The 13,330-nt window shown below is 43.6% G+C and overlaps 1 protein-coding gene across 1 annotated transcript in view; it reads right to left on the bottom strand.

The window, feature by feature from the left end:
* Positions 1-1,377: 1,377 nt before the first annotated feature.
* Positions 1,378-13,330, bottom strand: part of Dct (dopachrome tautomerase) — a 34,714-nt gene continuing 22,761 nt past the window's right edge. Inside the window, exons 7-8 of the mRNA XM_050150431.1 lie at positions 5,459-5,660; positions 1,378-1,912 (exon numbers count right to left, since the gene is read on the bottom strand). Of these exons, the coding sequence (XP_050006388.1) occupies positions 1,740-1,912; positions 5,459-5,660 (375 nt within the window). The 3' untranslated portion in view covers positions 1,378-1,739. The remainder of the gene's footprint in view (positions 1,913-5,458; positions 5,661-13,330) is intronic.

The following is a 13,330-nucleotide window of genomic DNA, read 5'->3' as shown; positions in this document are numbered from 1 at the left end:
CAGGAATTCACAGGCAGGAATTACAGAAGGATGGATACTTGTCCCTGATTGGATCTAGGTTGAAGGTACATCAGGATGTATATTTGCCCCTGATGGGAAATACTCAACCCAATGCAAAACTTGATTTGGGGCCATTTTTCTGTGAAACCAGAGATGGAGCTAAACAGAGTTCATCTACCTGGCCAGTATTCAATTAAAACCTGCTTCAGGTTGGACTTTAAACTGTGGTAGCAGTCTTATTCTCAGTTGGTGGGGTTCAGAGGATGTGCTCGGAGTATGTTCCACACCGCCCCAGATGGTGACGTATCTCTCAGATACCCTGTGAGTTTGCTCTACTCCCTCCCTTCCCTCCCAAAGTCTGGACGTCATCTGAGTGTGATCCCTCCAGCCCCCCCACTCTAGCTTCATGGATTAACACCTATCCCCCATTATGAAGAATTAAGAAGGCAAAATTTAAACTATTGTTTTGGAGGTGGGCAAGTAATTAGGATTCAATAAGACCGCCAGAATGAAGCCCTGACCGAATTCTGGTGCATTCTGTAAAAAGAACAGAGACCACACAGAGAGACACAGACACTTAATTCTTGCTATGTGATTCATGTAATGCTCTATACAACCTTAGGATTATTTCAACAACAAAATCACCAAATTCAGCACCTTGTCCTTTACGCCTATAAAACAGTGATTAAAAAAAAAAACTTCTTTTCTTTATAAATTTAGCTTGCTTCATGTGTTTCAATATAATAGTGAAATGCTGACAAGCATCCTCCCCACAAACACTACTACTTGCAAAGATATTTTGACTGATATCATCCTGATTTCAAAGCACACTTATCTGCAAGTTTAGAGGAATATACTCAGTGTTTATACTGTTTTGGGTGGTAGTAGTACTGGTGATGATGATGATAATGGTGGTGGTTGATGTGGGATTTCCCTCTGTGCGCTGTGATTACCATTAATGAATAAAGAAACTGCTTTAGACCTATAGCAGGGCAGAACTTAGCTAGGCAGGGAAAACTAAACAAAATGCTGGGGAAAAGAAGGGCAGAGTCAGGGAGATGCCATGTAGCCCCACCAGAGACAGACACCTGAACTTTAGCTTGTAAGCCACAGCCATATGGTGATACACAGTATAATAAAAATGGGTTAAATTCATATGTAAGAGTTAGCCAATAAGAAGCTAGAGCTAATGGGCCAAGCAGTGATTTAATTAATATGGTTTCTGTGTGATTATTTCTGTCTAAGCTAGCCGGGGAGGTTGGAAACCAACAAGCGACCTCCTTATAACAAGAGGTGATGATGATGATGATGCGGTGGTGGTGGTGATGGTGGAGGTGGTGGTGGAGGTGGTGATGGTGGTGGTGGTGGTGGTGGCAGTGCTTTCAGAACAGGAAGAGGCTTAATCGATATAAGGATTTTTAATCAAGGTCACAGATAACTGACCCCATCATGCTTTGGTGATGTGATAGGCCCAAGCATCACTGCTAATATGAAATAAGCAAAGCAGCAACTATATGTAAGCATCTCTGTCAGGGGCGGGGTGGTCACCATCACTTCCGAAGATCACATGTGGGGTCATCATCAATACCAAAGAGCTCATGCAGGGGTCATCATCACTCCCAAAGAAAGCATGCTGGAGACTTTTACCGAAAGCAAAATCAGTGAAGATATATTTAGTTACTGCCTATGCCAGGACTATGGCTTGGCCAGCCTCTTTCCTCGGGTAAGACAAGAGCACCCTAGGCATCCTCTGTGTATCTCTTGCTGCTTAGATGTGTCTCCATTAAGGGTGCATATCCTTTGCGAAGCCTTCTGTATTGAAGGAAAGCCAGCAGCCCCAAGAGACCGACGAAAGTTCCTAGCGTTCCTGTGACCACCGAGAGGGTGGTGGTCCAAACTGGAGCTTTTTCCGCTGAAATGGAAACAGAGAAGAAGACCCTGTGATTACAGTTCTGTCAGTCAAACACCACTAGCGGAGGAAGGCTGTTTGCCTTTCGCCTGTACGTTTCTTTGCAGAGCAAAACTACCTTTGCTGCAATTTTATCTTCTGGTTTCTTGTAGCTTATCACACACACAACTGTTTTTTTCATGGAAGCTGGAAATCTTATTCCATTATTTAAATAAGGCTTATTAGATTTTGTAAATCTGTTCCAGTAAATGTTTAGGTGCAGAACAAAACCTCTAAGGAAATACAGAACAGCTTTAGTAAGCTAGAAACTCATTAGAAGACATAAGAGCCAAGACGGTCTTTGGGGACTGTTAAACGAACAGCCCTCAGTAGGAAATTCTGCTATTGTCTCTACCCTTGCAATGGATGATAAATACATGTCAGAAATGTAATGAACTCTCCTGACAGAGACACTCACCAGCAGAAGCAAACCGTATCTACTTCAGTCCTGTGAATAAAATCTGAGCCTCTCACATGGCAGCCCTAACTTTCCACTCACAGCCACAGCGTGGAGTCTTTCATGGAGTCAAGGCAGTTTTTTAAACATATTTTGGCTATGCGTCATTTCCTTACAGCTTAGCAACCGCTGCAGGTCCCCTCCAAGTCATCTCTTCCCACACCTGACCCTCACTTCCAGGACACATTACATCTCATCCTTCTCCAGTCACACCAAGGGCTATGGCCTGTCTTGGCTCTGTCTCTCCAAGTGGGATTTCATTGTCCTTTCCTGGTAGGATGCACAATCACTCATTTGGTGCTGCTTCTAACTGCTTTTTCTTTTTTTCCTTTCATAATATAGTATTTTTATTAATTATTCTAGATTTACATGCACTGTGTTTGGCTATACCTTCCACACTTTCTCTCAACTCTTTTCAGATCCAGCCTCCATTTACCCACCCACCTCCAACTTCTCATCTTTTTTTGTGATAATCCAACGAGTCCATCTCATGCTGTTCATTTCCTGAGCACAGGGTCATCGGATGGAGCATGCTGGACCTATGAGTGTTCCCACTCTTAAAGAAAACTGACTCTCTCTCTCTCTCTCTCTCTTTCTCTCTCTAAGAAGCCATCCACTTGTGAGCAGTGCCTCAGCTGTGGATAATGGCTCACGAGGCTACCCACCTCAGTGGTAAACTGTAGACTGCCTTAATCTTGTGGTGAGTGGTTATGTATGAGCTGTATTCTGTATACAGCTTCTTAAAACAGGAAGTTTTGCCAGGCATGTTGGCACACACTTTTAATCCCAGCACTTGGGGGACAGAGGCAGGCAGATCTCCGTGAGTCTGAAGGCAGCCTGAACTGCAATTTACATAGCAAGATCCAAGCCTGCCAGAGCCACATGGGAAGATCCTGTCTTAAAAACAGACCAACAAACCGCAGATTTTTATACTATCCTTTCTTTAAGGAGACACCAAAAATGACTGCCTCTTACTGTCCAAATCCTGTTTGCCTTTTTAAAATTATTTTTGAACTGTGGTATTATAGATTTTTACCATTATGGCCTTTTAACATGTAGTTTGGTGGTATTAAAATATCTTCACATTTGTATGTGACTGTCATCATCATTGTCTATAAATGATGTCTTGTTTTAGAAAACTGAGATGTTCTAATAAACCTAGGGTGATTCTTAGTCTTCCATAAGACCCAGTGACTCTCTGCCTAGGCCCTTCCAGTATAGCAAGGTGTGGGAGCAAAAGGACTTTTTTATTTCTGCTCTTTGAAGTTAAGATTGCTTGAGCCCATAAAAGAAACAGATCAACAATAAGCTTATTAGCAGGAGAAATGGGCCTCAAAAGCCACAACTGCATAAGTGCAGGGGAGCTCCAGACAATGTGAACCTCTGAGAACCATCCAGTGGGAACTGGGGTGATTGTAGGGAAAGACTCAGTGGGCTTTCAGGGGAAATTGATGGTGTCCCTGGAACAAGCTCCCTGGACTCTGAATGCACCATCAACTCTAGTCTGTTCTATTGATCCTCTGGAGCACCGGGCTTTAGGTGAATGGGGACTTCAGAGAAAGCCCCTCCCTGCGCCGTGGGAAGAAAGGACAATAAAGATGGCAGGGAGGGGTAGACGGCGTCAGACACATCTTATAGCTCTAGTTGAAAGCATCCAGCCTGCCGACATGCCGCACTCTGAGAAGTCATCTGAGTGAAACCAAGCTTTCCTCTTCTAGACTTCAGTTAAAGCCACCTGTGCCCCTCCATGTCCATCCTCTCCTTCTGTCTAAAACACCTGCTCAGCTACTTGGCGGCTCCCAGTCTTCTCAAGTCCAGTTTTTCCATCCATCGTGTAGGGAAAGTCTTTCCCAAGTCCCTCACTGCTTTCTATCTTGGGTTAGAGAGGGATGAGACTATCCCTCCTCACAACCCGCCCAAAGATACAGGGTCAATTTGAGACAGAAGTGTTAGCCATGCAGCAGATGCCGCGGCCTAGAGCTTCCTTAGCTACTAAATGAGAGAACTCAAAAGAAACAAGAACTGCGAGAAACCCCTGCAGGGAAACGGTCAGCTGTGAAAGCTGCACAAGCTCCCAGACTCGCCCTGTCTCCCATTTCTCCCCACAGTGTCCTCAGTTCCTCAGTTCCTCAGAGGCCAAGCCCTTTGCTCTTTGTTTCATCTCCAGGACTTCCCGCTCTTGGTGGAGAGTGTCACCTAAGCGCCCGGGGCCATTGGCTTCTTTGAGTCTTCCTTCCTCTTCTAGAAAGATATCCTTCCCTATTTTCAATCAGTTGAAATCAGTTTTTCAAGTAGCTACAATTTAAAAGCTAGACTAAGAAAGCATGGGTTTGGAACATAACCCCTGCATATCCAGGTCTGCTATGAAGCTCAGAGCCATCCTGGGTACACCTGTCTTTGCACATCGGTGTCATCAAGGCTGATTCAGAACACCTGGTGCAGATGCAAAGTAATTTCTCCGTATCAATCAAATAAGCAACAGTTGGCCTTCCAAACTATGCAGTGACTCTTCGTGAACACTTTGTGTGACCAATAATAATCTTTTCACATGCCGCATTCTATTACTTTCCACAACAGCTGAGGTTTTGCTATTTTCTGGTCTTTGACTCTTGGGATGATTTGTCTCAGTAATCACAACTCTGCCTGCAGATGAGAGCACCGGCTCCTGCCTGCCCACAGGTAAGGGAAAGTCGCTTGAACTTCATCAGCTGCGCATCTCAACAGTCACGGGGCAGATTCATGGATCTGATGAGTGCAGATAAAACTGTCAGATCAGGCAGAAGAGTAAGACAGCAGCTCTGTAGAACAGGGTCTCTTAACAACTTACAGTTTTCCCAAATGATCTGCATCTAGCCCCTGTATGATGTTTAATTGGTAGCTTAATGACTTATCTTGTTAAATTCAAGGTATTCTCAAAAATAGCCAATAAACTTAACTCAGCCTGAATGCTTCAATTAACAGTCTTGCTTGCCATTACAAAGAAAGAGAGAGAGAAAGAAAGAAAGCTGCCTTAGAAGTTAGTGAGTCACCCACTTAGAAGCTGTATTCCTTACCTGCCAGATCAATGGCATAATTGTAGCCAAGTTGGTCTGCGGTTAGGAAGAGTTCCTCATTAGTCACTGGCGGGAAGAAGGGAACCATGTTATACATCCGATTGTGACCAATGGGTGCCAGCTCCTGAGGCCAGGCGTCTGTGGGAGGGTTGTTTCTCTTCAACCACTCATCAAAGATGGCGTCTGTAAAGGAATGGAGGACCTGCAAGACAATTGAACACAGTGCTGATTGGCTAACCCAACTCAAGCCCTCTCAGACAATGGAATGCAGTTCTCAGCATGGGAGAAGCTGTACCCAGCCTAGCCCTGGTGAGACGCAGAATGATGCTTTCTTAAGCACTTTGCAATGGCGTGACACATCTCCTCAAAGGACATGGGGAAGCCCTTAATGGAGTGGACAATGAGAGTTCATGTTGCAGATGTCACACTGGTTTGGAAACATCTGAGCTCTTCGGCATATTGTGCGAATTATTTCTCTCAAGAGAGAGGCAAATATGATAAATACGTATTTACTCAAGATTCACCCATTTGAGTTTAGCAGAACAGAAGAGGTGGCATTTGCCATGACTGTAAAATAAATGAGCAATAAAAAGAGAAATAGAAACATTGAAAGTGGATTTTCAGATTTTGCTCACTTTTCACCTACTCGATTTATAAACCTTTCCCTTGAATTCTTCGTATTGCACAGCAATAAAAAGTCCAAAACTGCTTGAATACACAAAATGCTTCTTTTTATTTTCTCAAAGAAGCTGTAAACTGCTTTTCAAACACTGCAATCGTTATACGTTCCAAAACATCACCTGTGCAATCCCCATATGCGCAGCCCTGATCTTTTTTAACAGCATGTAAAAGCCAGAGTTCAGCTGAGACTCCACACCTAGCCCTGAGACTTTCTCTTTCTTGCCTTGACGGCATGTTGAGGGTGATCACGGCTAAAATCTGCTCTTCCTCCTATGTCCTAGAGTGGTCAACTCACAGACACCATACACGAGCTCTACCTCGTGGGAGAGGCAGCCATTTGGGGAAGAAGCCCAACTCAGTCATTCAGAGACACCACATGGAGAAGCCAAAGGGAACAAAGAGCTAGTCAGACCAATGCATTGAGATCCTGACACACACTGGCTCAGTAAAGCCATTCCAGAGGTCTGTCCAAACGCATAAGGAATCGTGAGAAATTAAAGGGTCATGGAAGCTCCGAGCCAAGTGTCCGGTCATCTCTAAGACAGCAGTAGATAACCAGAGGAGAGGGAGAAGGTCTAAACAGCCCAGGACAGACTTACCCTTACACCAACACACAGAGAGAAAACTGTTTTTTTGAACCCTAGTGTGGGTAACTGAGAAGGAGAGGTCCATAAGGCTTAAGATGAGGAGGACATGGCTCAGGAGCGATGACCACTGAGAGCACTGAAGACATCAGTAGTGGACACCTGTGGGACACCCTGCACAACACAGGGCAGTGGGGAGACAGGAATAACACACAGCAACTACAATAGCTTCTGTCGTGTGGGAGCTGTTAGCAATGGTGACTGTCACATCAACTACAGCGCCAGTACTCACACTAGTTTAACATGGAACAATGGCTGATGGGAGAAGAAGGGGGAATTCGTATTTTATCACGGTAAGCAGGCTACTCTTCCTCCAGCATCACGTCTTTGTAGATTTAGCTAATGACAAGACAACATTTAGGAGGGCATATGGTACATAATTAGCACTTAACAAATACACTAATTGATATTGTTCGTGCTTGTTCCATGTCAAATACTACCCTAAGAACTTTACATCTAATAACACATTGAAACCTCAAAACTGCCTGGGTTAATGGATGTTATTTTCATGCAACGCTCAGAGTACTGTAAGGAAGGACCACAGCCTGGGGGCCTTAAACACCACAAACTCCCAGTTCTAGAAGACAGCTCCAAAATAAGATGGGAGTAGAATGAGTTCCCTCCAGTGATCTTTATCGAGGCTTTATCTCCCCATAATGTGTGCTGGTCATGTTCAGACTCCTTCTGTCGGTAGAGACATCAATTATCACCGCTTGCATGTCTCTCTAAAGCCATGCTGGAATCTGTTGCCACTAAAGGTAAACCGTCACGAGGGCTCTGACCCCACAGATGGCTGACTGTGGAGAGGCTGCTCTGAGAGCCATTTCCTCACAAAAAGAATGATTTCTGCCTGTTCTTCCCTCCTTCGTCAGACACCTATCCACACACTGCTTTTCCGCCACTGCCACCATGCTTAGGTCCAGCATGAAGACCCACACCAGACGCCTGTGCCACACCCTTGGACTTTCCGGCCTTTAGAACCATACACAACCATACACAAAATGAAATTTTATTGTTTACAATTCATGCAGTCTGGAATTCTGCTATAAGAGAGGGAAGTAAGCTAAGGTCCCTTGTATAATGGGATCAGGGACCTACAACCCTCTAACATGACCTTGTCTGAGCTCATGACATCCAAACAGTCATTTACCAAGTGGTTAGAGAATAGGGCTTCAGTACACCAGTGAGGGGAGACACAATTAACCAGAACATAAAGTACAGAGGCATTGAGAGTTTTGTCCCAAAGCACACAGATGGCATGATGAAGTAAGAGTTGGGACCTAGGAAGTCTAACTCTAAAGCCAGAGTTCATTTCACAATAAAAACCTTTACCTTACTTAGAATTCACTGTACACCTCTGTACCTGAGGGCCAGGAGGTATGAGTGTGTGCTACGTGCCTGCAGAGACACGGGAGCCAATGGAGCGAGAGCTACAATGATAGACCACCCGACATGGGTGTTAACTTAGGTCTTCTGAAAGAGCCGTCTTGACAGCCCATCCTCATCCCTTTAAAGACAAAGCCAGAGTTCTTAAACCACATATTTCTTTTCCCACACAATAAACTGTTTCCACCATTGCTCTAACTCTCAGAACTATGCGCAATAGAAATGAGTTTTTAAGGTTTGACAAGGAGGAAGCACAGATCTTCACTTAGGAGCTCCTAAGCCAGTTATAAACTGTTATGGCCACTGAATCCGAGTCAGAGATAACACTGTCATTAGGAAAAAGACAAGAGACCCTCGAGACACAAGGAAGATGTAGGGTTCATGCTGCAAGAGGCTAATAACTTGTAGAAATCCTCCCAGTGCAGAGCATATAATTAAAAAAATCAGACAAAACTCCAAAGCAATTTATAACAGGCAGAGATAAAAGAAAGGAGGAAAATGATGAAAGACAATAGGTCTCATAAGGGCCATAAAGCATACAATAAATGCTCTAGTAGGAACCGCATACAGAGTGCCCAATTTGCAGAATGCAGTAAAAGAGGGGGAGCAGTGTGTTCTGAAAAGATGCAAAGGGTATGGTTAATATACGGTGAGTAATAACTTATCCAAGGCTACAAAGAGACAAAGTGTAGCCCGTACAATGAGTGCTTTTGCTAAAGCTGTGAACATTGTTCCTCAGCAAGCAACCTTGGGTTTTCCTTGGGACATTAATTATATCTTTGTTAGACACAAGTTGAAAATGAACTTGGGTATTACTGCTGTAATAGCCAAATGTTATTTCAGGGTCATCTATGAGGAGCAAAGGTCAAATAAACGCACATTATTATGGACCTTTATCCACTACCTAGGGACATAACTGTATTTTGATATTAAAAATTTAACATTTAAGAAATAATGGGGCAAATTTTTGCACAGTTCTTTTCTGCTGTATTTAAGCAAAGTAAGGAGAGGTACAAGGAACGGGTGTGTGGGGGTGAACTAACTCTCATCTCAGAAGCACAGTGACAGAAAATGTGAGCACCTGGCTAAGAAACTTTTTAATGTAAACCCTTGCAGGGGAAAGCAATAAATCAACAAACGTTCTTCTCATCGGCAAGAAAATACCATACAAGAATGCGTATAAGGAAAAGGCTGCTGCTGAAGGGCCTGAACTCAGAGGGCTATAAATCTAGATTCTCACCATAGAAGAGAAATGAGAAGACTTTCTGCACCTGGAGACAAGAAGCTACAAACAGCTGAGCCCAGCTGCAGAAGGATGCGTGCTTTATTGAGGACCAGCGTGCTGCAGCTTTGTTAACCCCCAGGAAGACAACCTTTGGAGTCAAGACCCTCTCATGGTGGGAACGTGTTAGTGTTAGAGGATCTAGACTCAGGGGTGAGTTCAGCTTGATTGTTGAGAAGTCCCAAGGGTGGGTGGGAACGAGGACACACGGGTGTTGCACTCTAAATAAAACTTCAAGTGAAGTCAGGCAGTGGTGGTGCACACCTTTAATTCCAGCAGTCAGGAGGCAGAGGCAGGTGGTGCTCTCTGAGTTCAAGGCCATCCTGGGCTAAGGAGAGAGCTCCAACTGTCTCAAAACCCACCCCCAAAAAACATAAGGTGATTGCTCAGCTTTGATACAGCAGGGAGGGCTTAGTCCTGCCTCGACTTGATATGCCAGATTTTGTTGACTTCCCGAGAGAGCCCTTACCCACTCTGAGGCGTGGATGGAGGGAGGTGGATGGGGAGGTGGGAAAGGGGATTGGAAGGGGAACTAGGGCTTGTATGTAAAATGAAAATAAAAGTTAATTTAAAAAAAAACTTAAGGTGAAAGGCATAAATAAACAAAAAATTGAGCCAACCTGATACAGTGAAAGAATTCCTAAGGACACTTCGTTTTCAAAGCTATTAAGGCTCATGCCTTTAGTCCCTGCCCTGGAGAGATCTCTGTGAGTTCTGGGCCAGCCTGTTTTACATAGTGAGTTCCAGGCCAGTCAGAGCTACATGACAAGGTAAAACAAAATCCATGTATGCATATAGGGCTATGACTAAATTGTATATACCATGCATGACGTACAAGGCCAAACAGCGTGAGTGTAAAGGGAGCTATGGTGAACACTGGAATTCAGTTGTTAATTCCTTGAGGGAAAAAGTGTTTATGGTTTTGAAATTTCTGAGCATACACAAAGGTTGGGTGCAACCGGGTTCTGCTATTAATGTGCCGACTTTCAAAGGGGTGGCCAGTCAGCATGAATCCCTGAAGAGAGGGAACTCTGGAGGTGTTAATGTGGAGTCTGCCCAGAGCTGCTCCCAGGCCATGTTTTGTTGCAGAATCATCAAAGCCCTCTGCGTTGAGAACTGAAGCTGATGTTAGACCATCCTAGATCTTCACATAAATTACAGTTTGCCACTAGAGTCATACTTTATCTGATCGATAAGGAAGTGCATTTAATTCAGTTCTTGGTACCGACTAGTTCTCAACTGTGTGTGTTTGTGCTTACAAAGCCTAGGGTTGAAAAGGCCCTTTAACATCTGCCAAAGTAGCACTCCCAGATGAACCCACGGAGACTTCTGCCAGCAGTGGTCAGGCATCCTCCCCGGCACTTCAGCTCCTACTCAGACATGATGCTACTTCGGAGCCAGTGACTGAATGTCTGTTACATGAAAGCTGCGTATTAAATAAGTTGACACCGCATTTATGGAACATAAATATAGTAAAAACCAATGGCTCCATCTTTTCAAAGCTGTGAAAAATTATTCAGGCATGCCCTTCACCAATAAGCATTCGCTCTGCCTAGCATGACCTAACATCACTAAATTAGCTCAGCTATAATGAAAGCAATTGTGATGGGACCAAGTGAAGAATCATCTCAACTGACAAAGGCAAAATCATTAGAAGAATAACAGAGGAAATGTGAGTGGGAAACTCTGCTCAGGCACTTCCTGCTTGCATACTCCTCAGCGTCTCTGAATCTTGTGTTCTAGGCCTTGCAAACAAGGAATGTGGTTTAGCCCAGAGAGCTGTGTGAAGTTAGAATACTATGTCTGTATTCACACCTCTAGAATAGGAGCTGTCATTGAGTAAACTCTTGATAATAAAACAGCTTCTTAATAACAGAAAGTAAAATGGGGGATTTGGAGGGCTGAGCCCAGGACCCCACACACAGTCTACCAACCTGTGCCTGACCCTAAGAAAAAGTCACTGAGCACGTAAGGGCCAGGCTAGATGTGGTATCAGTGACCACAACAGATCTGCATAAACTAAAAATAAATACATAAAATGAAAATTTTTAAATTACATGAACACGTTGCTAGATTTTACATAAAAATATCAACACAAAGAATGTTGCAACCTCTGAGTCACATAGAGAACAAATCCCTCTCACTAATTCTGATTCTATTGGATATTTGGGATTTAAAAGTATTACACATGAGTTATGATGAAATGAGCATACCGATCATATAAAAGCAAGTGTAAACAAAACTGTTAAGTGCATAGAAAAGATGCTGAAGTTCACTTATAAGAGACATTCAAATGAGAATTTCTTCACCTGCCAAAGAAGCAAAGAAGGGAAGGAAAGACAGCACAGGGCCAAATACCTAATGACAAAAGGAGGAGCCAGTGGTGGGTGAGGGTGGCTCTGCCACACTGGCAAATGCTTTATCCACCCTTCAGGCCAAGGACTCCATCCTGTCTGCTCACCTTACCTGCTCATGTTATTTATCATGACATTTTTTTGTAAAGCAAAGCATTAGGAACTATTAAACGCCTGCTGTGACCTCAATGTGCTTTGTCTCCATCAAAACTCACGTTGATTTTCAGTTCCCAACGTAAAGCTGTAAGGGGGTTGTGGGAACTTTAAGTAAGTCATGAGGGACCTGCTTCCTGATTGGCTAATACTCTCTTCCTGGTAGTCAAGTGAGTGCCGGAGCTGCCTAAGAGGACCAGAGTCCAGCTACTAGAGTGAACTATTATTGAAGATGGCTTCCTCAACTCTTGGCTTCCTCTCTTGAGGAACCCTTTCTTGCTGTCTGTCTTTGTCGTGCGTTGGCTCTACATGAGCCCCTTAAGTCCAGGAGATCCCAGTACCTTCTCAGACCTCCAGAACGTGAGCTAAATAAATCTGCCTCGTACAACTTACCCAGCCCCAGGCTTTCTGCTACTGCCAAACACAGTGGACTAAAGCAGTACCCACCTGGGAGAGACTGGCTAACGTCTGATGATCAATCTGTGCAGCAGATGACCAACCAACCAGAAGACAAGGGAAAGAGAGCACCGTTTATGAAAGGGTGTGTGCTGGCACAGAAGGGAAGTAAAGGAGAATGGACAGGGAGGGGAGAGGAAAGGCAGGGAGGAGAGGGTAGAAAGGGTCTATTGTACATTTCCATTTAATTAAATGTGTAATTATTTGCTTCTATGTCTATAAAATATATGTAGGGTAAAAAACAGTAACAAAATGCCTGAAAGATAGCAATGATATTAAGATTTAACTTTAGACATTTTTACCTCTTATGTACTTTATTCAGTTCAAGATTCAAAATTTTAGGGAGAGTGGGAGGTATAATCCAGGAGCAGACATTTGGTTAGCATGCCTGAAGCCCTGGCTTAAATCCCCAGCACTAAATGAAACTGAAAAGTTAAGAAACTATGGAGCAGCTTTATAATTAAAATAGCTAAGTAGAAATATATTGCATATAATTTATAAAGTATAATATTACTATATATAACTTGAAACATGAAAGAAAGTAAGCATAAACATTGAAATGGAGGCTAGAGAGATGCTTTGAAAGCTCCTTCAGCCAATAGCCTTTAAGATACCAGCCCACTTAGGCGTGGTCTCTTATACTATAAATAAAGCTGTAAAGTGTGCGCTCACTCTCTTGTTCCAGCTCTCACTTCTGGCTGCTAGATTTGGTTCCTGTTCTTCATTTATGCAGAGGATTTGATCTAGGACTGTGATCTGTGTGTGAGTCTACCCCTAAATAAATAGCCCTTTATCATACGTAATTGTGAACTAGTGTGGGATTCTTTTGTAACTTACATCATCAGAGAGACAGTTCAGGGTTAAGAGTGCTGGCTACTCTTGCAGAAGACCTGAGTTCAGTTCCCAGCTCCCACAT

This window comes from Alexandromys fortis, unplaced genomic scaffold, assembly GCF_014885135.2.
Source record: "Alexandromys fortis isolate MF-2015 unplaced genomic scaffold, M_Fortis_MF-2015_v1.1 scaffold_66, whole genome shotgun sequence".
Classification (NCBI taxonomy): Eukaryota; Metazoa; Chordata; class Mammalia; order Rodentia; family Cricetidae; genus Alexandromys; species Alexandromys fortis.
The sequence above is the reverse complement of the archived record's forward strand: the minus strand, read 5'-3'. Positions and strand labels throughout refer to the sequence as shown.